Source organism: Dermacentor albipictus, unplaced genomic scaffold (assembly GCF_038994185.2).
Source record: "Dermacentor albipictus isolate Rhodes 1998 colony unplaced genomic scaffold, USDA_Dalb.pri_finalv2 scaffold_18, whole genome shotgun sequence".
NCBI classification, from domain to species: Eukaryota; Metazoa; Arthropoda; class Arachnida; order Ixodida; family Ixodidae; genus Dermacentor; species Dermacentor albipictus.
This window is the reverse complement of record NW_027225572.1, coordinates 250786-278667: the sequence shown is the minus strand read 5'-3', so window position 1 is coordinate 278667 and position 27882 is coordinate 250786. Positions and strand designations below refer to the sequence as shown.

General features: G+C 45.7%; 1 protein-coding gene across 3 annotated transcripts in view; it reads right to left on the bottom strand.

Annotated features, from left to right (window-relative positions):
• The window catches only part of LOC135900796 (endoplasmic reticulum transmembrane helix translocase), a 602974-nt gene that overhangs the window by 471076 nt on the left and 104016 nt on the right, over positions 1-27882 (bottom strand). For all 3 annotated transcript variants that reach the window (XM_065430378.1, XM_065430377.1, XM_065430379.1), the window contains one exon: positions 10838-10967. In XM_065430378.1, the coding sequence (XP_065286450.1) occupies positions 10838-10967 (130 nt within the window). The remainder of the gene's footprint in view (positions 1-10837; positions 10968-27882) is intronic.

The window sequence follows — 27882 nt, the reverse complement described above, 5'->3', positions numbered from 1 at the left end:
AAGTTCCTGGTTCTGAAGTGCATCCGTGATTTTGTACCTGTGAAGCGAAAACTGCTGTGGAAGCGCAATCCTTGGGTAACAAAAGAAATAGTACGAATAGAGCAGAAACTGAAGGCAAGAAAACAACTCAAGCAGTGCCCCACTGTTCCCGCAAGCGATTGGCTTCTTGGCTTGCGTACATTATTAGCTGATGAAATTTTAAAAAAGCAAAAGAATAGTTGAGTTGAGTTGGGGTTAATGGCACATAAGCAGCTTAGGCTATCATGCGCCAAACACTAGGTATGGATTCTTTCAATAAGTTGGGACACCTCAGTGAGTCCTTGTCTGGGCAAGAGCCCGGAAAGTCCCAACAAGTTAACTAAGGACCTCGGCCTTCTTCTCAGGGATGAGAAGGTGGATGAGGTGCTCTGTAATGTGTAGTTAATATGTAGTTAGGTTTTAAAGTTTTAAGAGAACTCCAGCTTCTTTTAAAAAGCTAAAAACACATGATACTTCAACAAGCCCATCTTCTCCTAAAATCAAAGCTGGGTGAAAAGGGATATGTTCTTTGTAGAATATGGTAAAAGACTTCTTCCTCAGTGGTTCAAGGTTTCTGCATGAAAATAGGATATGGTTAACTGTTAGTTCATCTCCACATAGTTCACAGTGGGGTTTGTCTTGCTTTGTTAGAATGAAGTTGTGTGTTAGGTGTGTGTGTCCTATGCGAAGACGGCACAGAACCACTTCTTTGAAACGTTCCTGGTGTGTACAAGATTTCCATTCGCCTAACACAGGTTTTAGCAGGTGTAATTTGTTGTTTGCTTCATTGTTCCAAGCAGACTGACATTGTTTCCTTAGTTTATGATGTATTAACTTCATGCAGTCGTTAAGAGGTATCTTTACTTTTGTTATTTCTTTGTGCCGGGCCTGTGCCGCACATGCGTCTGCTCTCTTATTGCCACTAATTCCGACGTGGCTCGGAACCCAGCATAATTTAATGTTCAGTCCTTGTGTGGTGGCTTTTATTAAATTGTGTATAATGTCTCCTACTAATGGTCTGACTGCATTTTTGGGATGAAGAGCTGTGAGTGCACTTAGGGAGTCTGTGTATATGATACTATTTGCAAGGTTCTCCTTTACTATTTTCTCTATTGCTATAGAAATGGCGTAACATTCGGCAGTGAAAATGGATGTGCTCTGCGGAAGTCTTACTGTTTCTTCCCAGTTCCCTTGGACGACTGCACTTCCAACATGGTCCTTTGTTTTCGAACCATCTGTGTAAAAATCTGTGAAACTGCTGTATTTTTCCTTTAGTGCTAGGAATTCCTGAATAATCTCTTGTGGCGGAGTTCGTGCTTTACGGAACTGTGTTAAAGTGAGGTCGGAAGCTGCCGGAAAGATGAACCATGGGGGTAGTGGATTTTGTCTGTAGGTAATGCCAGGTAAAGTGTCCAATATGCTAAGATTCTGGCACATCTCTTCAAATCGCAGGAGCAGTGGTCTTGTAGCTTGTGGTTTGTTCTTGAAAAGTACCCGGGAAAGGCATTTTGTCACAAGTGGGTAGCAAATGTGTTTTGGTAGAGATTGTATCTTGAGAATATATGCACAGGTTAGAGCGGCTCTTCTAGTTTCTAGTGGAGGTTCGTTTGTTTCTACGTAAAGGCTGGTTATAGGAGACGTTCGGTATGCACCACATGAAATACGCAAGCCTGAGTTATGTACTGGGTCTAATTTTTTAAGGTATGTCGGTCTTGCTGAGCCATACACTATGCAGCCATAATCTAAGGAGGAACGCACTAAGTAACGATAAATGTGTAGAAGACATGTTCTGTCAGAACCCCAATGTTTATAAGACACAGTACTTTGAGTATATTTAGGGACTTGGAAGCTTTCGTTTTCAGGGTGGTTATGTGTGGTAGGAATGTGAGCTTTTTGTCAAAAATTATGCCTAAAAATTTGTGTTCATTCTTTACTGGAAGTACGGTTTCATTTAGGTGTAGGGTGGGGTCAACCTGTAGGCCTCTTTTGAGTGAAAAGAGGACAGCAACTGTTTTTTGGGGTGAAAATTTAAACCCGTTTTTGTCTGCCCAGATCGCGAGTTTGTTCAATGTGAGTTGTATCTGTCTCTCGCATGTTGGTAAGCTGGAGGATGTGCATGCTATTTGAAGGTCATCAACATATGCAGAATACATAATGGACCTAGGAATTATTTTTGCTATGGAGTTCATTTTTACTATGAAAAGTGTCGTACTTAAAATACAGCCCTGCGGCACTCCATTCTCCTGGACGAATTTCTTCGATAGAGTTGCACCAAGGCGTACATGAAATGAACGGTCGGAGATGAAATCTTTCAAGCAGTTCAGCATCCTACCACGAATAGCAAGTTCTGCTAGGTCGCGAAGAATACCAAACCTCCAGGCGGTATCATAAGCCTTATCGATATCAAAAAAGACTGCTAAACAGTGTTGCTTGTGTACGAATGCTTCTCGCACTGTATTTTCTAGGCGGACGAGATGATCAGTCGTTGAACACATGTTTTTAAATCCGCACTGGTGGATGTCAAGGAGTTCACGTGACTGAAGAGTGAACGTCAGCCTAACGTTCAGGATACTTTCGAATGATTTTGCCAGGCAACTTGTGAGGGCTATAGGCCTATAACTACTAGGGGTGGTTGGTGGTTTTGCAGGTTTCAGGAACGGTACAATCACGGCTTTTTTCCAGGCCTCCGGAATTTTACCCGACACCCATATTTTATTGAAGAATTGCAGAAGTGCGTTTACAGCAGCGTCTGAGAGGTGAGCGAGCATTTCATAATGTATTTCATCAGGGCCGGGTGCCGTCTGTTTACCTGCCGACAGTACTTTTTGGATTTCGTGAAATGTGATTAATGCATTATAGGGCTCATTTGTAGAGCCACTTGTAGGAAGTTTTTGTTTTTCGGTTGTATGTTTGTGCTTCAGGAATGATGGAGTGTGGTGTGAGGAACTTGAAACATGAGAAAAATGTTCCCCTAGTACGTCTGCCTGTTCCCCTATACTTGTTTGTGTGCCAGGAGCTGTTAATAACGGAATTGTGAAAGGGGAGAAGCTGCCATTAAATTTACGGACTTGTTCCCACATTTTTTTGGATGTGGTTGAGCTGTTAATAGATGATATGTAGTTCTTCCAGGAAGTTTTCTCAGCGTCTCGACGGATGTGGCGTGCGTTGGCTTTCGCCTTTTTAAAATTTACAAGATTATCATGGGTTGGGTATCTGCAGAATATGCCCCACGCTTTGTTTTGTTTCTTTTTTGCTTCCCTACATTCTTGCGTGTACCAGATTTTATGATTATGTCGAACCACTCCTGAGGACTGAGGAATAGCTAGCTGCGCGGCATTAATAATACAGGTTGTGAACAATTTGTTTTGATCGTCGACATTGAAATCTTTCGAGAAAACTTTTTCCAGGCTGGCCTGTTCTTGAAACAGTGCCCAGTTTGCTAAGTGTAGCTTCCAACGACGTGGTTTGCTTGGGATGATTTGTGGTGGGAATGATAAGTTAATTTTTACAGGAAGGTGATCACTTCCATAGGGGTTGTCAACGACGTCCCATTTAAAATCTGTAAAAAGTGATGGAGAGCACAGTGACAGGTCTAGGCAACTCATAGCTCCTGTGCTTGGGCAACAGTAAGTTGCGGCACCAGAGTTTAATAGACATATGTCGTTGGTTAGAATAAAATCTTCAAGTGTTTGGCCCCTGGTGTCAGTAGTTTTACTACCCCATAACGTGTTATGTGAATTAAAATCACCACCTATTAAAAATGGTTCAGGTAGTTGCTCTAAAAGTATCTCTAGGTCTCTTACGGTAAAACGTGAATGTGGCGGAATGTACATTGAACAAATGGTGATGGTTTTGTGAGCTAAAACGGTGACAGCAACGGCTTCTATGTGAGTGTTAATGGGAATTTCTCTGGCTGCTATACCAACTGGCAGAACAATGGCTACACCACCTGACAGCCGGTTCGCCTGAGTACGGTCGCGCCGTACAACAGTGAAACCTTTTAAAAAGTTCTTGTGTTTTTCGCCTAGGTTGGTTTCCTGTAAGCACAGGGCTACAGGAGAGAAGTTTATTAACAGGTCTTTTATGTCACCTAAGTTATGAATGAGACCTCTACAATTCCAATGGATCATGAAAGCCATTATGAAATTGAAAGGTAAAAAATGATATTAACGAGTGAATGGGAGATAAGAAAGATGTTAGGTGACATGGATCTGAAGAAGGCAGATACAAACAGAGCGATAACCCTTAGGTTATCGCCTTCTTATTTTGAGTTGTTATTGGGATTTTTTCCCTCTTACCGCGCTCGAGGGAGCGCTTGTCCTTCGGTGTCGAGGACACCGGGGTTTTTGTTTCGACCTCCATTGCTCTCTCTGAGGCGCTGGAGGACCGAGAGTTTGGCGCCGAGACACGTGTCTCGGGCCTTGGAGTTCACTTGATCTTTGGACCCTGCGGGACTGGTGTCTGCAAGGCTGTTGAAGAGGGCGGAGCAGTACTGACTGCTTTCACCACGGGGGCGGGAGGAGTCACTGCGGCACCACTGCGCGTGGGCTCGGAGGACTCCGGAAGCCTCTGTGACGCTGCCCCCGCCTGGGTCACATCGGCATAACTGCGTCGCGGAAGGTACGACAGTCGTTTTCGGGCTTCAAAGAACGATATTTTTTCTTTGACAGTTAGTGCTATTACTTCTTTTTCTTTTTTCCAGCATGGGCAAGACCGCGAGTAGGCTGGATGGTCTCCTTTACAGTTAGTACAATGTGGGGAAAACGTGCAGTTTTCAGATTGATGATCAGTTGAGCTGCATTTAGCACAGGTTGTTTGGCCTCGGCATGCATCTGAAGCATGTCCGAACCTTTGACACTTGAAACACCGTCTGACGTTTACTTTTACGTACCCTGCATCCAGAGAGGTAGGCATTACGCTTGTACCAAATGTAAGTATGACATGTTTGGTGGGGATTTCTTGGTCGTTTCTACGGATTACTATTCTCTGTACCTTGGTAACATTTTGTTCCTGGAAACCTTCCAGCAGCTCCTCGTCGCTTAATCCAATAAAATCTTCAGATATTACTCCCCTACTTGTATTGAGTGTTCTGTGGGCTGAAACAGTCACTGTCGCCTCGCCAATACTGGTAAGTTCAGACAGCTTCTCTGCTTGGTCTTTACTATTTAATTCTAGGAGGAGGTCCCCGCTAGACATTTTGGAGGCTTTGTATGTCTGTCCGATTTTATCTTTCAGGCATTTGGCGACCAGGAATGGAGAAAGCTTTCTAATAGGTGTGTTACTTTCACTGTGGACTACATAATATTTGGGGAAAGATGGAGCGTTGCTTCGAAAGGAGAATTGAAATGGTACTTCGGTGCGGCATCTTTTGAAACGCCGATCATGGACAACAGAGATTTGAGCTGCCATAGGAAAGTGTGTGTGTTCGGCAACAGCGCCGACCGCCCACCACGGAGCCCAACGAGGGGACGCGGCAGGGCTTGTGTCCAAGCCTGCACGACGCCAGCCGTACGCCGTCACTATAACCAAATATGGTGTACCCAAGGTAGGATATCCACACAAGGTTAACCTTTGCCGCCGTGGAGAAAGGAAGTAAATGGAAGAGAGAAGAAGACAGGAAAGGTAAAAAAGTGAGAGATAAAGACGAAGGTTTGAGGAGAGAGAGATAGGAAGAGGCGACTACCGATTTCCCCCGGGTGGGTCAGTCCAGGGGTGCCGTCTACGTGAAGCAGAGGCCAAAGAGGTGTGTTGCCTCCGCCGGGGGGCCTTAAAGGTCCGATCACCCAGCATCAGCTCAACCTCCAGGATCCCCCTTTCCCCGGACACGGCTAAGCCGCGCACGACTACACGCGGGAGGGTCCAACCCTCGTGTGCTTGGGTCCGTGGTGTCGCAACACACCAAATGCCTGCTGACGCAGACGCCCCTGCGGGGAGCAAAAAAATACTATAAAAAAAATAACACTAAACAATTTTCTTGTCTCATCCCCAGGAAAGTTCTGGCAGCACTTATCGCCAAAAAATAAAGCTGCACCCAAACTCTGTATCGGTGATACCTTTTTAACCGACAGTGCCGAAACAGCAGATGCGCTCAACCGATATTTCTACTCTGTGTTTACGCGTGATGAGGTATCAGCCCAGTTTCCTAGCTATGAACACATTCTGCCGATTGGTAATGCCACAATTACTGAGGAAGGTGTGTTAGCACTTATGCTCAACCTCGACGCTAAAGTATCTCCCAGAGCTGATGGAATCCCAAATGCGTTTCTTTCACGGTACGCCAAATAGTGTTCACAGTATTTAACGCTAATATTCGAGAAATCACTGTCATGCGCGGAAATTCGAACCGGCTGGAAGTACGCGAAAGACATCCCCATACCAAAAACAGCGAATCCGTCTCTCCTCACATCATACAGGCAAATATCTTTACTACGCAAAAACCTCGAACACATAATTTTTAAGCACATTTCTGCCTTTCTTAACGACAACGCAAGACAACATGGTTTCCGGCGAGGTTTTTCTACTGTAACTCATCTCGTAGAAACAGTTCACGACTTAGAGACAGCTTTGGATAGACAAGGCCAAATAGACTTAATATTTCTCGATTTTGAGAAAGCATTTGACCACGTCTCTCACTCCATACTACTTCTTTAACTAAAACCCATCTTAAAGAATGACGCCTTAGTTATCTGGATTACAGCACACCTTTCATTACGCAAACAAAGTGTTCAGGTCAACAATGCAGATTCGACACCCGCAACTGTAGACTCGGGCATTCCACAGGGATCAGCGTTAGGGCCGCTCCTCTTTCTTATCTTTATCAACGACGTCATCAGTGACATAAGCATCAAGATAAAGCTTTTTGCAGATGACTGCATTTTGTACAACGAAATACGCAATTCAAATGATCAGGAAGCTTTAAACACCAAGCTGTCTACAATACAAACCTGGTGCTCGAAATGGCAGATGAGTATTAACCTCAAAAAGACTGTTGCAATGACCATTACTTGCAAAAAGAATCCCTTAACCCCTACTTATAGCATTAACAACCAGTCCTTATCAGTCATGTCCACGTACAAATACTTGGGAGTAGTAACAACAACAGATCTTAGGTGGAATGAACATGTAACATACATTTATAATAAAGCAATGAAGTAACTAGGCTTTTTAAGGCGATCAATAGGAAATGCTTCACCTGAAATAAAACTCTTAGCGTATAAAACATTTATCCGACCCATTCTAGAATACGCTGCGATTGTCTAGTATCCGCACAAACAAACCAACATTACTAAAATTGAGAAAGTCCAAAGAAAATCAGCCAGGTTTATTTTCAATTCGTACAGCTGGCGCACATCCCCATCATCTCTTCTACAAGCTGCAGAAGTGGAAAACCTTGCAATAAGGCGTTACCGGGACAGAATGAAATTTTTCTTCTTACGGTATAGCAATCAATTAGGAATAGATAAAACAGCATATATTCTACCGGCTAGTCCCCGCTACACACGTTCTTATCACAACAAAAAGGTTAGAGATTTTACCTGCAGGACCAACATATTTAGAAATACTTTTTTCCTGCGCATGATTTCCGAATGGAACGCACTACCTGCCACAACTGTCGAATGTCTAACGGTTTCATCCTTTATTTCTGCCCTTTGAGAATAAACCATAGCGTTCATCCCTCATTTTTACCAGTCAAATCACGACTGTGAAAGGTTTCTCTTATGTTGTTTGTTATGCAGATTCTTTTTCAGTGTCTGTTATCTTGATTGACCTTATTTCATATTTGTTTCTTGTTTTTTCAAATGCCTACTCCTGCCTAAGGCCTGGTAACAAGGCTGGCAGTACTTGTAAAATAAATAAGGGAGGGGTCGGCCAAATGCACAGCAAACAATGTGTCTTCGAAAAAAAATGCAAATCGAGTCTGAAATTCTCAAATACGAATTAAAAGGAGAGGCATACAGAAGCAAATATTTTCGAATGTGAGCTATTTCTATCATCTGAGAGCAAGCTCAGTGGTATGAGGCCCGAACTTTGTCACAATTGAGATTCTCTCTCAACAGCTTGTAAATCAACTTCAACTGTCCTGACATACTCTCAGCCCGCGCACGACGCCTCAGTGTTGCATTTCCCTGCTTTAAAGAGTTCATTTTGGTTTGGATGAGGAGGGACACCTGCATCTCGGCATCAGCCAACACGTGGTTTTTTGAGTTCAAGCTCTTTCAAAACGGCGGCAGCACGCTTTCTTTCCCGTTAATTCCTCAATGCGTAGGTCCTTTCTGTTCCTGTCTTCCTTCCGTCACTCGTTCGCCCCACGGACCATTTGAAGCATCTTCTTGGTCAGTTGCACAGTCCACGTCCAATTTTTCGAACTCTACAGGGGCCGCGAAAACGTCCGAAAAATCGGCCAGTTGGAAAAAATAAATGCATGTCATTTACTGCCCTTAAGGGCTCAAACCGCCACAAGCACATTCGAAAATGCTATGAAGGCTTGTCGGTACATGTATTAGGCATATCGGTGCTCGTACTGTGACAGGAAATACTGGGTGCACGCATGTATATTTAAGGAATTCATACTGTGTCCCGTGACAATAGTCCCTCCCCATGCTTGTTATGCTTCACTGCAATACTTTTGCGTAGGCTTCACCAAGTAACATTTCTGTATGGAGGCGAAGCTGACTTTCGAGAACCGGCAATATGCAACGCACCGTGCTTTCCAAGCTTCTAAGCCAATCGCGAGAACCACAAAGGCGGAGTCCCTGCCATTGCTGACAGCAGCGAATTCTTTCAACAATAAAACACGGCACCCAACGGCAAGAAGCTCCATAGCGAACGTGGAAGCAGCTAGGCCTAGCATTGCCGCAGTGCTACGTGGCTACGGCTGTCAGTGGATCTGCGCGTTCGAGGCGGGGAGGTAATCAAAATGGCAGCGGTGGTGGCTTTGATTAATGCCGTTTTGGACCTGCGGTCAGGGCAAAACGTCAGGAAAATCGGACAGTGAAGAGTTCTTGCGTTCAAAAGTTCAGACATTCTGATACAGTCGCCGACCGATTTTCCAGACTCAAAAAATACGGACATGCCCGATTATTCGATCAGCTTCGCGGCACCGCCATTCTCCCCATAGACCGTAATGTATAACAACTGGCGAAAGTTCGGACACTTGCAACCTCCCGTCTGATTTTTTGGACACTCCTTGAGCCAACTCGATCGAGGGCACCATGCACCGACTCTGACCGGTGCATAGTGCGACTTGCTGAACACCATTTTTGTTTTGAACGAAGCCTCCTTGCTGCCCCACGAAGTGGCGCTACTGGAAATCCCCGCTCATCATCATCGTTTCTGCCTGGTTCGATAGAGTAGCCGTACAGCAGTTCCGGTTTCAGCTTAGTAAGCCATGTGAAGACAATCCAGCAGCTGATTTGTTTGTTTCGCGCACGATGCTGCGAGCAGGCCACGTTTTTCGCTTGTGGGACTGGTGTCGGCACTGTGGTGTTTGCTTTGTGTGCTGTGTCGAGGCGTACGGAAACATCGCGTCAAGTGTCTAATGGTGCCGACAGTGCCCGCGCAGGCTGCGCTGGGGAATGCCGGCAAGCAGGTGCCGGGAGACCTAAGATTTGTCGCCTTCCGATGTGCTCCCTACTGACACGGAAAATGTTCTGCCGAGACCTGCGCAGTGGTTGCATTGCGATTCGGAACACTGTCTCATTTGACAGTTTCACAGGTGCTGACACTGCTGTACTGACATGCGCAGAACTCGACGACGGCGAGATCATTCGTCAGGTTTCTGCTGCACCGCCGGACGATGACGCACCATGTGCTACGCTGCCGTCGCATGCGGAGCGTGCACAAGCAGTGACTGTGCTTTCAGCCGCCTATAGTGACCGTACGACCCTCTCCGAGATTCAGGCTTACCTGATTGTGCATAAACGGAGCAGCGTGCAATGGCGCACTCACGATTTCTTCAAGCCTACTGCCGAGCCCGAATAAGTGCGTGGAAATAAAGGATTTCTTCTTTTTTTTCCTTAATCTGCTTTTTAGGACACCTGTTTTACAGACATTTCCGCAGTCCCCGTGAGGTCCGAATAAACGGTCGGCGACTGTACATTGACTCTATGGTGTACATATATACGTGGTGCCACGAAGCAGCCCAAATTATCGGGCATCCGGAAAGTCGGTTGTTGACTGTACACAGGCAACTCCTCCAGCCAACGACAGGGCGTCAAAGACGATTCGTTACGATTCCTGTCTGTTACTCAAACCAACATTACCACAACTTTCGATCCTTTTGATAAAATTATAGCTAATTTTCCCTGATAGAGGCACAAATTCCCCGAGTTTTTCCTGAGTTTTTCCAGACTACTCAAAACCCCTGAGAATTCCCAGTTGGTAGACACCCTGCAGGGAGCCATCCTCTTGCAGCAACATGCTAGCGGCGCCCTTTTCTGTATTTTCACCTTTGGCGTGGGAGCCCTTTGATCCCGTGCTGGCCCGGGACTGATTTGTGCAGTGCTTAGTATCGTCGGAGAAAAATAAACTGTCCCGGCTAACTTAGAGCAATAGTCAATTCCCTTGCGTGCATAGTGCTCAGTGCCCCACCTTTTGCAGCCTGAGCGCACGCACAGCAGCACGCTAGACCACGAGAGGTGACAGCTGACACGGCCCGGTTGTTCGGTAAGCTAGAAACCACGGTGGTTGGTACTAGTAGACTGCCAGAACTTTGAGAGGTGATTTACAAATCTGGAATCAATCACTTTCTCTAAAATCTTTTCAAAGGATGAAACCACCCTTATCCAAAACAGTAATTGTTGCAATCAAGTGAACTCACGCCTGAGTCCTGTGCTGGCCTTGGCAGGGGGGGTGTGCTGAAGCACCTTGGTGCCTCCGAAGAGCACGTGCAGCCGGCCGTCCACCTCCATGTCCAGCAGCTGTTCCGGATCCAGCTCCTCCACGGGCTCCTACAACACACACAAGGGCACACGGAACTCACTGCACACACAACACTACCACGTATAGGCACACAACCGGAACATAGCCAGCTGCTTGAAAATTTTTCCGAATTTAAGTTATTAAAAGAAAGAAACTAATGAAGAGAGTCCACGACAGTAAAAGCTCGTTAATTCACAACTCATTAATTTGAAATTTTGGATAATTCGAAGGAGCCGCCGCGGTTCGTCCAACAATATATAGAAAGCAGCATGTAACACGTCCCACAAATTCACACTAAAATCCGTACCGCCACCGATAATTCGAACTTCATGACATCGTGGATAGCGAGAGTGCTTGTGCGCAGGAGCACGTTGGCGATGCTGGCGTCACCGCACGAACCGCGCAGCTTTGCCCTCTCCTCCTGCAGCCCTTTGTTTAGGCATGACTGGAGAGAGAGACGCATTTGCGCCTGGCCAGGCACGGCCAACGCTTCCTGTTGCAGGTCTGTTCTCACCCTCTCTGAAGACGCTCAAAATAAATACTCGGACACGGCGCTTAGTGTTTCTTTTTTTTTTCCCCCTTTTTTTCATCTGACATATTGGAGGCTGCCATGTCTAAAACATGGCAGTCGTGACATTTATCAGCGCTCACAGCGTGCAGTACCAAAAAGCATAGCCTTTGAGATCTGTGGCTATTACTCAAAGGAAAGCTTCACTGGGATACGTGTGTGGATGCCACCTATATGTATAGTGGAACTCGGTAGCGTGCAGCCAGTGCAGCTACCAGAGTACAATGGAGACCAACGTCGCAGCGGGTTGTGCTGCGTTTTGCAAGCGCATTTTAGAGCGCAGCTCTTGTTCCAGCAGTAAGCGTCCGCGCCGCTTCTCCTCTCCTACCCCCTTCTCCTGCTTTCCCCTTTCGGTTAGCGCTGAGCCGTGCTCCCTCAAGAGCTGCAGAAAATAGTGCTAACCTCGCCTTTCTCAATGCAAACCACTTCTCTTTTCGCGGGGCAAAGGCGCGTTTATAGTCCTACGTTTTTGGCGCGTGTCACTTGCAAACAGTCATGCTACGCCGCTTGCACTGTGCCAGCCAAAATGTCTTCACTGCGCGCGCCGTCGGCTGCTCTCTTCGGAGCATGCGCAGAACAATCCCCAACCCGCGTCCCGCTTTGAACGGCTGTCTGCAACCATCGGTGAATCGGTGTAGGTACCTCTTTTCACCACGCCATGCATTGCGGCTAGGTGCAGTCGGCACGATGAATGCGCGGGTAGGGCAAGAGCCATCTCAACGTCGGGCACGTCGCACCGCGTTGGCCGTGTCTGGTTATGTTGGCTGCGCCAGTGCGTCAAACTATAGAGTTGTTCTTACCAACACGACATAGTTTGTGCATGCCCGGGCTCAAGCAACTTCGGACTACATACACACCTTAACCGAGCAATTTTTTCTGACTTTCATTAGTTCGTATTTTGTATAATTCGAATTTTCATAGCACCCCGAGGAATACAAATTAATAGTTCTACCATACCTTTGGTACCCGATTTCTATTTCCAGTACATGGCCCCCATCACTAACACATTAAAAGGCGTAGTCGATCTTATAGATAACCTTAAAATGTCTTCATCCTCCAACATGGTATAAATTCTAAAGTACTAAAAAACAATACTAGTATCACAATATTCTGCTACACCTATTTAAGCAATCCCTTACAACTGGTATGCTTCCTGCAGACTGGAAGACAGCAAATGTAGTGCCTGTCTTTAAGAAAGGTAACAAGAGTTCTAGTAAAAATTACCGTCCTATATCACTAACATGCATTTGCTGCAAAATGTTACAACACATTATCGCATCCCACATATATTGACATGTGTACTTGTTTGTCTTTATCGGGCGACACGCTTCACCTCCTAACAAATGTTATCGCACAGCGCAGGACGCACCTGCATGTATCAAAAGTTTCTCGAATGTTATCACTGCTTCTATCCGTTGTCTGTTGTCGCCAACCCTTGTGTTATCCGATTTCATCGCGTGACGCGAATGGTGTAGAACTTTGCGGAAGACACGCGGGTCCCAGCGATTACTCTGGAACATTCGACGACTGATGTATAAAAGCCGACGCGCTTGACCCACTCATCAAATTTTTGACGATCGCCGACTGTGTTCGCTGTGGTCACTGTTCTTTGAGTGTAGCCTGTTTTTGAGGGCACAAAAAGTTCGCCAAGTAAAACGCTAGTTTTGTCTTTCTCAGTTTGGCTGCTTTCTTCACAGTCACTACCACGTGACAATATTCTCATCTTGAATATATTGATAAAGGGAAAATCAGACATCCACTCGTTTCGTGGCCATTGCTACAAAGGAAACCCACACAGATTCCTCGAAAGAAAAGCCCCAGAGTTGAAGAAAAATTCGTCCTGCCTCGGGACTCGAACCTGGGACCACCGCCTTTAAGGGGTGGTGGTCTGAGCCAATGCACACAATGACAATGCAATGTAGGTCCGGTCATTAAAAGATACAAAAGATACATAACTGGCCCCTGTCCTAAGTGACATCTACCTTGCTCATCATGGCCGGTTGCTATCAAGCATGCTAGATAAACGAAGTGTCGTCAAAGTATGCCATTTTGTAGATTATTTTTTGGTCTTCGTAGATTGCGGCAACGCTGCTTTCTAGCCCACATCAGACGAAATTGTGAAAACCTTTAACAGTTGCTTTCATCTACTTGTGTTCACCCATGAGATGACCACTGACAACAGCTTACGATTTTTAGACCTCAATTTACTTCTTTCACATGACCATGTATGCTGGATGTATGAACCAAGAAGCGGGAAACCTCTTTTATCATTTAACTCAGCTCATTCTAAGCTGGTCAAGTGAAGCATCACTAATCTTTGTCTTACAAATGCCCTCAGGAAATCCTGTCATCATAACATGCAGCGCAGCTTTGCAGGTCAAGTTGATCGGCTTTTGTGTGCCGGGTATCCAGCCACACAACTATCGGCCATAGCTGAAAAGCTATTAAAGCAGCTAAAGAAGAACAGTGACACAGAAGCCCAACAAAGAAATAATGATCAGAAGAGGCCGGCAGTCATACCATATTTGCATAACGTCTCACAGATTAAAAAAGATTGGCCACAAGGGTAACATGGAAGTAGTGTTTTCTGCGCCGGTTAAGCTACGCAGGCTCTGTACTGTCGTAGATGCGTTCCAGCCACACACTATCGTCTGTTCAACTGTGCACAAGAAGCATTTTTAGTCTTGCGTTGTTGGAGTTGTTTATTGAATGCCACTATGATGCTGGAAGAGATACATATGTCAAACTGGTCGCTGCCTTAATGAAAGGCTAAAAGAACATGATTACAATGTGCACCGGGCTATACAGGGACACTTAGGAATTCACTGTCGTGACTGTGGACGTAAACCGAATTTTTATTGTGAAGTGCTAAAAAAAGCACCGATCACAACTAACACGGGAGATCATTGAAGCTGATCTCACAGCAAAAGCTGGCAGCACGTGCGTTAGCGCGCCATCTTTTTGCCTATCTCCACAGAAAGCAAGATTTCTTGATCAGTTTAACCTTGCACAACAGTATTGCGTGTTCTGTGGCTCGTGATGGAGTAGCCTTCCATCGGTGTGATGTTTTGTGAGGTACAGTGACGACTTGTCCCGATGCTTTTTTGTAAGTATATATTTCGTGCAACTTGCCAATAAACCAGTTGGAAGTCAGTGCTCTGTTCCTTTATCTGGCTGGCTCGGCTTGTGTCTGCATTTGTATGTTGCGTTGTACCAGTTCTAGAATGCAGTACCAACTCGCCCAATCCTCAACCCTAGTGATTTTTTGTTGTTGGCCAAAACCATTATGAAGCCTACAAGTAATAAGACCAAGGCAAGTTTGGTTGTAGCTTTTCTTTTTTCATGGAAGTGCGGAAAGGAATGAAATGGGGCATTTGCTTAAGAATGTTTGGGGCGTGCAGACTGCTTGGTATGTCTTCAAGAGTCATTCGCATAGCATTTGACAGCATTCGACAGATGCTAAGCACGATCATCGTTACCTAGACTTGGCACACGCAGGGTGTCTACCAAGTTGACATTTCTAAATTCCCCGAGTTTTCCAGGTTTTCCCTGAGCACCTTTGCGAAATTCCCTGAATGAGCCAGAACTTCGTTTTATGTCAAGACGGGCTGACGCCATGTTGCTCGATGCTGTCACTCTCTAGTAAGCATGTTGCAACAAGAAAATGACTTAATCCAGTTTGAATAGCAAGGACTAATATCTATTTTATTTAAGAAGAAAACACAGGCGACAGGGAAAAAAAATGGTAAAACCCATTCCAAATTGAGTCGAACATTTGCAAATACCAATGAAAAGGAGATGCATACATAAGTAAATATTTTTGAATATGAGCTATTTCTATCAACTGATAGCAAGCTCATCGGTATGAGGCCTGAACTTTGTCACAACTAAGATTCTCTCAGCAGCTGGAAAGTCAACCTCAACTGTCCAGACTCTCAGCCCGTAAACAACATCTCAGTGTTGGGTTTCACTGCTTTAAAGAGTTTATTTTGGTTTGAATGAGGGACACCTGCATCTCAGCGTCAGCCAACACTCTCTTTTTTTGAGCTTAAGCTCCTTCAAAGAGGCAGTGGCACGCTTCCTTTCCAGTTAATTCCTCAGTGCGTGGTCCTTTCTGCTCTCATCCTCCTTCTGCCACGCGTTCACCCCATGGATCATTTGAAGCATCGCCCTGGTCAGTTGTACAGTCAACGTCCGATTTTTCGGATTCCCTAGGGGCCACAAAATCATCCGAAAAATCGGGCAGTCCAAAAAAAATGAATGCATGTCTTTAATTGCCCTTAAAGGCTAAAATTGCCACACACATGTCAGAAAAAGCTCTTACGGCCTGCCAGTACACTTATTAGGCATATCGGTGCTCGTACTGTGACAGAAAACGGGGGTGCACGCGTGTATAATTAAGGAATACATACTGTTGTCCCGTGACAATTGCCCCTTCCCACGCTTGTTATCCTTCACTGCGTAACACTGCTGTACTAAGGCAAAGCTAACTTTCGGAAACAGGCATTACGCAACGCGCTGTGCTCTGCGACCTTCGAAGCCAATCGCGAGGATAACAAAGGCGGAGTCGGTGCCATTGCCGACAGCGGCGAATTCTTCAAATGAAAAACACACCACACGGCAAGAAGCTTAACAGCGAACGTAGAAGCAACTCGGCCTAACGTTGCTGCAGTGGTGGCTCCGGCTGTTGGCAGATCTGCGTGCAAGAGTGCCGGTTCGAGGCGGCGAAATAATCAAAATGGCGGCGGTGGTGGCTTTAATGCCATTTCAGCCCTGCAGTCAGGGCAATATACATTGACCATATGGAGTACGTGGTGGTGCTGCAAAGCCGTGCAAATTATTGGGCATGTCCGAAAAATCGAGCGTCTGGAAAATAGGGTCGTCAGCTACTCTGGCAATACCTTGTGCCGATGACACGGCGTCAATGACGATTCGTTGCAATTCCTCTGTTACTGGAGCCACCATTAACACGACTTTATTTCCCTTTCAATAAAGTCACAGCTTATTTTCCAATCAGTGCATTTTACTGGTTCTGACATACAGCGCAGAGACTTGGTGGCTGACAAAAAACTTGAGAACAAGTTAAGGACCACGCAAAAAGCGATGGAACAAAGAATGCTAGGCATCTAACTTTAAGAGACAGAAAGCGAGCGGTTTGGATCAGAGAGCAAACGGGTATAGATGTTATTTTAATAGACATTAAGAGAAAAAAATGGCGCTGGGCAGGTCATGTAATGCGCAGACTAAATGACAGAATGGGTACCAAGAGAAGGGAAGCGCAGCAGAGGCCGGCAGAAGACTAGATGCTGCAACGAAATTAGGAAATTTGCGGGTGCAAGTTGGAATCGGTTGGCGCAGGACATGGGTAATTGGAGATCGCAGAGAGAGGCCTTCGTCCTGCAGTGGACATGAATAGGCTGATGATGATGATGATAATTTTCCCTGATGAAAGCACACATTGCTCATGTTCTCCCCGAGTATTTCCAGACTATTCAAATTCCCTGAGAATTCCCGGTTGGTAGACACTCTGATCACGACATATCGCTGCGACGAGTTTGGGGTGCGATCATTACACGGGAAAGAAAAAAAATTGAATTTTGACTACAAAATTTAAGGGTGAGATCATTACGCAAGTGCAATCATTATGCAAGTAAATACGGCATATACAATGATGAAAATGATGTCATCATGCCGGTAGGCCATCCAAAATCGCTGCCGCCACAATCTAGCGTCCAGAAATTGCATCTCACAATCAGCAAGTACAATGGAAGGATCTACACGCGCTTTCTTCTTTATAACATAAGCCTCGAACAGCTCCTGTGTACGACGATCCTTATAACGGTATAAAATGTTAGTTTTTTCTAGAAGCAGAAGGCACACCTTCTTTCTGCCCTGATGAAATCATGCGGCCACACAGTAATGGAGAGTGTTGAACATCAAGTGGTTAGATGAAACACAGCTGGTTATCCGAGCTCTGTGGTAACAGCAGCTTGCGAAAAGTTGACTAAGAAAGTTAAGTGTAAATCACAACTTCTTCTTAAGACAACAACCAGGAGCACAAGAGACATGCTGTGATCCCTTACCAACAGAACATTTCGCACAGTTTGAAGAATGTAGCGCAACGTTATGGGGTGAATGTAGCATTTTCTGCTCCTTTAAGAATTGCCCATTTGTGTGCACAGGTCCTGAGAAAGATTGAAAAGATACCTAGCCATAACACTTTTGTTTGCCATGTAAGCCAGAGGTCATAGTTTGTTCCTTGCACCTTCGGTGTGGTTTATGAATTCCCTTTCTCCTGCGGCTGGTGTTTATGTTAGTCAGACCGGACAGTGCATTAATATCAGTTTAATAGAACATTTTAAGAATCGGTCATCTGACGAGCACTCCCATGTAGGACAACATTGCAGGGCTTGTGAAAAAGAGACAAAGAAGGTGTGCCTTCCACTTCTAGGAAAAACTAAAATTTTATACCGTCATAAGGATCACTGTACACGGGAGCTGTTCGAGGCGTATGTTATAAAGAAGAAAGTGTGTGTACATTTTATCGATCCTTCCACTGTACTTGCTGATTGTGAGGTGCAATTTCTGAATGCGAGATTGTGACGGCAGCTAATTTTGGATGGCCTATCAGCACGATGACGTCATTTTGATCATTGTATATATATGCCATCTCTCACCCAATAAAATTCAGTTGCGAGTCTATGCCTGTCCTCCCCACTTCTACTTGTGTTGTCCATGTGTTTATAGCACAGTAACCCCCATATTACAAGATACCGAATAATATTGTTACGATGGGGTGCGTTTATTCAGAGATGAATTGATGAAAAGGGGCAGCGCCAACACTCGGCTGCTGCAAAGACAAGCGCACTTCATTCTCCTCTTCTTTCATGCTTGCTGTAGCTTTAGTGTAATGATATATCCTCTTCTGTACGATTATTCGCCGATGAATGCCTTGAATATTGTTCGATTAACTGTTGTGCTGACCACGCGGCACTCCAAAATGATCTTGAACATATCAGTGATTGATGTGCTATGTGGCTCATGTCTCTAAGCGCGTCGAAATGCACTTTCCTTTTCTCGAAAAACTGTCAACTCTAACTTTTCTTATCATTTGGATTCTAGTTGACCACACCGCAGAATATAAGTAACTTAAAAGTGCTCCTTACGCACAATCTTTCATGAACTGATCACATCACCTTCATTTCAGCTAACACCTGCAGATCATTAGGATTTCTGCGCTGCAACTTAACTGCAACTTCACCACTAAGAAAACTAGCTTTCATAACAATTGTACGGCCAAAAATTGAGTACGCCTCTTGCATATGGTCTCCTCGACCTGGAGGGCATCAAGAATAGAGCGAGCAATTTATTTTAAAAAAATTATAGTAACCAGTCATGTGTAACCCAAATAAAAGTCAATCTTCCGTTGCAACCACTAACTACTCGCCATGATATTTCCCTTCTATTATTATTTCATAGATTCAATCACCCCAGTTGGCCTATCCTTATCAAAGCTGAAAAAAAGCATCCTCGAAGTCACAAAGGCTGAACTATCAGTTCAGCTACACCCAAATTTATGGCAATACACACGCTTTTAATTTTTCAGCTTTGCCCCGTGCGGTCTGTTTATAGAACGCTCTACCAGATAACATCACTTGCCAACCGAAACACAGTGCATTTCACAATCCTCTAATCAATCAATATGCCTTTTTAACCATCTATCACATCTTCCCTTCTTTTAATTTCGTTCCTCCATTCGTCTGCAAGCTAATAAAAAAATTTCAGTCATCCTAATTTTTTACTATACTTATTACTGCATACATGCAAAGACATTTATAATGTTATCATGCTATTATGTTATTGTGTTTACTGTTTTTGTTATTGCTGACGGTACCTTTGACCAAGCGGCCCCCGCTATTTCCGTTATTAAAGCAGTTGTGGGACAAGAAATTGCAAACCTTGGCATCCCTACCTCCTGCTCTGCTTCCCGACATGATTCGGCACTCATCCCCATGTCCACAACCTGTAATGACCAGTATTTCGCTCCCAGACCACACAATCCTGCTGAATGGCGAACCCCAGATAACAAGCCGATCTGCTTCCGCTGCCACCGCGTTGGTCATGTATCCCACCACTGCCACACCACCTGGATGCCGCCGTACTGAACCTACTTCCCTGCTCCTCGCCCATACGCCGACACTCGCTGTTATTCACGTCGCCGTCTGTACCCTACTTCTGATGCCCCTGACAGCCGCTCCTCCGTGCGATCGCTGTCGCCTCAACGCCGTCGCTCCCCATCACCTTAACCTCGCCGCTTTTCCTCACCAAACCGACGGACAGAAACCTAGGCCATGCAGGTCTTGGAGGTAGTGCTGCATCATGTTCGTCCTGTTCAAATCCTCCGTTGATGCTCCTCACCAACACGAACCTAACTGAAGTAGACATAGATGGCGTTCCGTTGACGGCATTAATTGATACTGGAGCCCAAGTATCCACAATCAGTGCTAACCTATGTCGTCACCTCAGAAAAGTTCTTACGCCTGCCATCACTCGAGCCGTACGCGTCGCCAATGGCGCCACTGTTGCCATCAGGGGTATGTGCACTGCTGGCATAGGAATCACTGGCCGCCAAGTTCCAGTCCGAAAGGGTGCAGCGGTGCCGTACAGGTAGATCATCCACCTCGCGTGCAAGAGGACTGTGGTTCGAATCCCGGTGCTGCACAAATTTCCACCGGATTTTTTTTTTTTAAATCCGCATGTTGACAAAATTGCATAAACAGGCCTGGAGTGTGGCCTGATCCCGGTGACCAGAACCGGTAACGCACTCCCACACCAGAGCAGGATTGGCCACCCTGGTGCATTACTTGGCCACAACCTCTTATATGAACACAACAATCAAACCCCGGCCCTCAGTCCCCAGCAGCTGCGAAGCAGTTGACCACGGTGGCAGTAACCTGCGACGCAGCAGAGGGTGCTAAGAATCCATGGTTTCGGTCAGGCCGCCATTGGAATCTGAACCTGGCAACGTTTAACGCTAGAACATTACTTAGTGAGGCGAGTCTAGCAGTGCTAATGGAGGAACTAGAGGGCAGTAAATGAGATATAATAGGGCTCAAGTGAAGTTAGGAGGACAAACGAAGCATATACAGTGCTAAAAAGCGGGCACATCCTGTGCTACCAGGGCTTAGCGGAGAGACGAGAAATATGAGTCGGATTCCCGATTAAAAAGGATATAGCTGGTAACATACATGAATTCTATAGCATTAACAAGAGGGTGGCAGGTCTTGTAGTGAAACTTAATCAGAGGTACAAATTGAAGGTCGTACAGGTATACGCCGCTACATCCAGTCATGATGACAAGGAAGTCAAAAGCTTCTATGAAGGCGTAGAATCGGCGATGGGTAAAGTCAAAACAATATACACTATACTGATGGGCGACTTCAATGCCAGGGTAGGCAAGAAGCAGGCTGGAGACAAGGCAGTGGGGGAATATGGCATAGGCACTAGGAATAGCAGGGGAGAGTTATTAGTAGAGTTTGCGGAACAGAATAATATGCGGATAATGAAAACCTTCTTCCGCAAGCGGGATAGCCGGAAGTCGACGTGGAGGAGCCCGAACGGTGAGACCAGAAATGAAATAGACTTCATACTCTGAGCTAACCCTGGCATCATACAAGATGTGGACATGCTCGGCAAGGTGCGCTGCAGTGACCACAGGATGGTAAGAACTCGAATTAGCCTAGACTTGAGGAGGGAATGGAAGAAACTGGTACATAAGAAGCTGATTAATGAGTTAGCGGTAAGAGGGAAAATAGAGGAATTCCAGATCAAGCGACAGAACAGGTATTCGGCTTTAACTCATGAAGAGGACCTTAGTGTTGAAGCAATGAACGACAATCTTGTGGGCATCATTAAGGAGTGTGCAATGGAAGTCGGTGGTAACTCCGTTAGGCAGGATACCAGTAAGCTATCACAGGATAATTTTTTTAATATATGGGGTTTTACGTGCCAAAACCACTTTCTGATTATGAGGCACGCCGTAGTGGAGGACTCCGGAAATTTTGACCACCTGGGGTTCTTTAACGTGCACCTAAATCTAAGCACACGGGTGTTTTCGCATTTCGCCCCCATCGAAATGCGGCCGCCGTGGCCGGGATTCGATCCCGCGACCTCGTGCTCAGCAGCCCAACACCATAGCCACTGAGCAACCATGGCGGGTAAGCTATCACAGGAGACGAAAGATCTTAAGAAATGCTAATGTATGACAGCCTCTAAACCTACTGCTAGAATAGAACTGGCAGAACTTTCCAAGTTAATGAACAAGTGTAAGATAGCTGACATAAGGAAGTATAATATGGATAGAATTGAGCATGCTCTCAGAAATGGAGGAAGCCTAAAAGCAGTGAAGAAACTAGGAATAGGCAAGAATCAGATGTATGCGTGATGAGACAAAGCCAGCAATATTATTACTAATATGGATAAGATTGTTGAAGTGGCTGAGGAGTTCTATAGAGATTTGTACAGTACCAGTGGCACTCATGACGATAATGGAAGAAGGAATAGCCTAGAGGAACTAGAAATCCCACAAGAAATGCCGGAAGAAGCCTTGGGATCTATGCAAAGGGGGAAGGCAGCTGGGAACGATCAGGTAACAGCAGATTTGTTGAAGGATGGTGTGCAGATTTTTCTAGAAGAACTGGCAAAGTGGTGAACGCCAGCCCTTCACAACTTTCAGAAGTAATGATACGATCAGTAGCGATAAGTTTTTATCGCCTTGTTATCGCTGCCATTCCGCGTGTGCTATACTGCGTGTGAGCCGTTTTGCCGGCTGCGACGCGCCGTGGTGACCGCAACTTTTGAGCTGTGTTCTTGCTGTTACGAAATGTGTTTGCAAGCTACAAACCGTGATTTGTATGTGCGATGTGTCACAGCTTTGCTGGGTGTAGAAGTGCTCTTTCTACGCGATGTGCGTGTGCTCAGAAGTGAACTGTGCAGAAGTGCTGCCGATCGCGTTTTCATATTTAGTACCATTACAGATAAGCCCTATCACACCAGCCTTTTCTGCTTCGTACATCTATCGTTGGTTTCAAAAGTTGTTACTGCACGGTTGAAGATGCTTCTGTTGGTGGGGGGAAATTAGGGAACATCATAATAATTGCATACGTCAAGATGTTCAACGCTGTCGTGAAATGTGGAAGCGCCTGAGAGCACTAATGTCATGAATGCAAATTTCTGGCAGCCTTGATTTTCATAATGTGGGCATTAGTGTGAAGAGCAAGAATTTTTAGATTTAGTGAAGCAAATTGCTTTACATATTGCGATGCAAGCGGCTTACATAGCCAAATATCTGAGCTGCTCGTTTTTTACTAGTGACTAAGCACAGAGTCTGTTTGTGAAGACACCAGTGGCATGGTAGATGAATACAGTCGAACACGGATATATCGAACTCGAAGGGGATCGCGAATTAATTCGATATATCAAAAATTCGATATAAAAAATACAGGCCCAGAGACTTTACCTGTGGCGGACGATGACCTACCGATCGGCGCATTCAAGAATGACAACTATTTCCGCACACACGACGCAACGTAATGCTTTATTTGCGTGAAAAAAAAATCGCTTATGTTGGTCTGCTTCTTTGCCTTGCAAATGAAATTAAAGACGCCAACCTCGATCTTATCGAGGCTGTTCAGGTGCGAAAGCCCGGTTCCTTCCATGTCGCCACAACAACGGCGAATCAAGCTGAACGCTGCCGCCACTTCAGCGGCGGAGTACGAGCGTGTAGCCGCGCCCTCGTCCGGACGATCTTCGTCGCCACTCGAGCTGTCAGCCTGGGTCCCTCCAACTGCAGCTACAATGTCCTCGTCGGCGAGGCTCGCAACAGCCTGAACATTGCTGTCAACGTTCACATAATCGTCAGCAGACACTTCGGCTGGAACGGCAGCCGGGAAAAGGGACGACAACTCGCGAAACGCGTCGTCCATGCACTTGTTGTCGCCGTCTTCGCAGGTTTCAGGAAGTTTGGCTGTCACGAGGCCTGCCTTCCGGAAGCAGTTGGCCACAGTATCCTGCTTCACGTCTCTCCAGGCGCCCGTCATCATTTGAATGGCCCCCAGCAGGTCAACCTTAAGCTCGGTGCCCATGCGGAGGTTCACCAAAAGCCTATCAATGAGTTGCCCCCTGTAGCCGACTTTGAACGACTTAATGATGTCCTGGTCGAGCGGCTGCAACTTTGCTGTCGTGTTCGCCGGCAGAAACTTGAGCGCGATGTTTTCGAGCTTGCAGGTGGTGTGATGAGCCGAGCAGTTATCGACGAGGAGGCAAGCGTGACGCCCCGACTTGCCCAGTTCGGCGTCCCACGCTTCCAGCCATTCTGTGAACAGCTGACGCGTCATCCACGCCTTCTTATTGAAGGCCTAGCGAACAGGGAGCTGCTTACAGTTTTTGAAGCAGCGCGGTGCCCTTGCTTTGCCAATCACAAAGGGCTGGAGCTTTTGAGAGCCATCCATGTTAGCAGCGAGCAGAACGCTCACGCAGACTTTGCTCATCTTGCCCCCGTGACACGTGCTGCCCCGGACGTCGAGCGTCTTGCTGGGCAGCATCTGCCAAAACAACCCGGTCTCGTCGGCGTTGACGATTTCGACGGATGAAAACGTCGCGCAAATTTCCGGCCATTCCTTCGAAATCCACTGCTGGATATCCTGGCTCATGACGACTCCGCTTTCCCCAGAAATGGTTTTGCCAACTATCTTATGGCGGTTCTTAAACCTCTGCAGCCACCCTGTGTTGTCGGCGAAGTTGTCATCACCGAGTGCAGCGGCAAACCATTTGGCTTTAGCCATTAGCATTGGGCCATCCACCGGAATGTTCTTAGCCCGCACCTCTAAAAACCACGCATAGAGGGCCTTTTCAACTTTCTCGTGGGCAGGAGCGCGCACACGACAAGCTCCCGACGTTCGTTGCTCCGCCGCTTTCGACTTTATGTCCGCCTTGTTTTTTAACAAGGTGCTTAGAGTGCTCCGAGGAATCCCGAAGTCGTCTGCCACCGTCGCACTTTTCTCGCCCGCCTCAACACGCTGAATGGCTTTCAGCTTTGTCGCAAAGTCCAGGTTCTTGCGCTTCTTGACGCTGCTTGTGCTTGCTGCGGCCATTGCTTCCGCGTCAGCTCACCACGATCCAGTCACACGTGTCGTGAGACGCACGCAAAACAATAATGAACACGAAACACAAGAACGCGCACAAAACACAAGAATTCACGTGCGCAGCCACCGCCAACAAAGCGCTCGCGATGGCCACCTCCGAGGGCGACAGCGACGTACGAAAGGCACGAGCTGTAGTTGGCTGAGCAAAACTCGTGAAAAAGCAACAAGAAAAAAAAAAGGCAAAAGGAGGAGGCCACCGCCGCCTTCGTTCCTGGCTACCTTTTCCGAGCCGATCACTATGGTTACGCGGGGGAAGGATGAGAGACATTGGGAGAGAGAAAAATAAAAGCAGTTCCGCAAGCAGGGTGTTGCCGCAAGTCGGAGAGCGTGCGCAGCGGGAGTACCGTCCGAGCCTCCCTCCCTCGCTCTCATATTTTCCGAGCCTTTCGGGGGAGGCGCGGAGCACGCAGGTGCAGCGAGTGCCGAGATCACGTGGCGTTCTATATATCCAATGGCGGGTAAAAATATCGTTCGATATAAACGTACGAATTTCTATACTTTTACACAGAATTTTCCAGGGGATAATTTACGAGTTCGATACAGACAATAATTCGATATATGTGGGTTCGATATATCCGTGTTCGACTGTATGTCATAGGTAAGAACTGAATCCTTCCTTCTTATAAGGTAAAAATGTTACGTTTGCTGACAAAAAGCAATATGAATGTAAAAATGAACACGTAGGACGAGTAGTAACAAGTAAGTAAGTGTCACAGGTATGGTGTTATATAATAGTCTGCTAGCAGCCAGCAGAACTGCGTGAAAGAAATTTTGCCCAGAGTTCTTCCTCACTGGCTAGCCATGGTCACGTTACTAATTCAGGCAGAATTGAGTAAGCAAAAGTTTGCCGTTACTTTGTATATCCACCCGATTTGATTATCTGGTTCGTGTCGCCTGTTTTGGCACGAGCCTTCAGTTTAAAGTGAACAATAGCACAAGTACCAGCATCATATGCCTGATAAGTGCTTTATTTTCTTTCCTCGTGTTCCTTTTGCCAACCGTCATCAACTAATGTGCATTAAACTGACTTGGGCCTGCAAAGTATGTCCATTAAATGTTTTTCCGGTGCACTGTCATCTGCCAGAACTACCTACGTATCATTCGTGGGTGTAGGATGTTGGACGCTATAAGTGGCTATCTGACTGATCTTTATTTTGCATAGGCCACGGTTCCACTCATAAACTGAACCGTTTTCAGCTGCACTGCCAGACTATGGAAAGGGGGACCTCGCCTCTTGTCATTCTTTAGCATGTTCATGGCCACAGTGCATTGTCCCTGAGAAGTCAGCTGCTATCACAATATAAAACGTGCCTGTTGGCTGCCATGAGTATATCCTGAACAACAATTTTCACAGTTATGTCAGCATTAGTTATGTGATATAAGCCAGCCAATGAGGACGAACTGCTGGCAAACTTTTCAAGTGACTCTGCCGGCATAGTGTCTGCTCCCTATATTATGTTGGCCACAATGCTTTGTCAGTGTGCTGAATTTTCTTTTTTGACAGAAATTTACTACCCAGCCAGATAAGATATTGCCAAACCATTAATTTTAGGCCCATACGCATGGTCACTTTCTTATTTTATATTCTGGACATGACACCCATGTCTAGCTTAGATTAGCAACATCAGCTTAACTAATGTTGAGTTGCTATGAGTTGCTAAGTTGAGTTGAGTTGCTGCATGTGAGAAAAAAAAATCCCTGCGTATCTAATAGGAATTAGACTGGTACGAAAAGAAATTTGTCTTTATGGCTTGTTGTACAAGTGGTGCTGTTCATTTGATGCACACAGTAACATGTAAACACAAATGTATGTGTACCTTGCATTTACGTGCATGTGTGTGTGTGAATAAAACAGCACAACTTCTAATATCAAGGCACGTTGCACTAACTATACCAATTAAAGATGTTTTATGTGGTATTCAGCTGACCTTATTGGAATTTTATCACATGGTGCAGTTACATTCATACCTGTATGTAAACCAATTTAGGAACTGTATTCACTGCATGTGACAATGCATATTTTAGGCCAATGCAGTACCTGGGGTAGAAGCTTTTTATTTAGCTTTTGCCATAGCTTATTAGTGGGATCTAATTGATTATGCCATCCAAACAATTTAGCGCTCGTCCTGTAGTCTTCTCTGCCTGTGTCCCTGTTATTCGCGCTAGCCTTTTTGATTAACGATGACACACCAACTAGCCCAACTTTCTGCCTTGATCGCCTTAATTCATATAAAGGTTTGTGTTTAGTACACCAGCAGTGAAATACTGAATGCAGCTGCAATTCTTTGTATACTAGTGAGATTAATTCCACTGCTCATTGTTCTGTCACTTGTTCTTCAGTCACACATGGTGACAGTATTTGGCGTCATGAGTTCTAGGCTAATTTTCACATGGGCCTTTCGATGAAGTGAAATCTGCCCCTTCAACAGTCAGTTTAGTGGAAATCCACCACTGAACCAATAGCTCAAAGACCAATTCCTGCATGCTTTTTGCCAATCGGGCAGTGTGCAGAAACCATGTGTGATACACCACTTCAGCTACACCAATAATCACACAGCTAAACCTGCCACATATAGTTAAGTCATTGATATAGGCACAGGAAGATGTTGCACGTATGTAACACTTACTCATCCCTTGAAATGCAAATGACCCAAACCTTCGCGACCATATCGGTCAAAACCATCCAGCAGCACAAGTGGGAACACTTGCGCTATCACAAGCGAAAACAAGTAGAGTAGTACCACTATCTCAGCTGGTTTGTCGTGATTACCTTGCCTGCAAGTTTCTTGTTTATATTGGATAGGCTTCCTACTTTATGGATTAACAGCTTTCACAACATTTACTGTGGTAATGAAGGCACATCACAGATACCAGTACTGAAGGAGGTATACATAAGTAGGGCAGAGAACTTATGGGTAAGTTAAAAAGTAAACAGGTAAAACTATGTCGAACAAACTATTTTCACATTAGAAGATATACCATCGGCAATTATAGCACATTCAGAACATGCAATAGGTGCCCTGTGCGGAAGATTGGGACCTGTGATGCCAAAAAGCTGTTTGCCTTTTAAATAATGACATAAAGAAAAATTCCAGTCTATACTTCTGTGCCGGAGGGTAGGATATCAAAGGAGAGGTGCAAAATGGATTTTGCATGTTGTAGTCCCTTATGAAT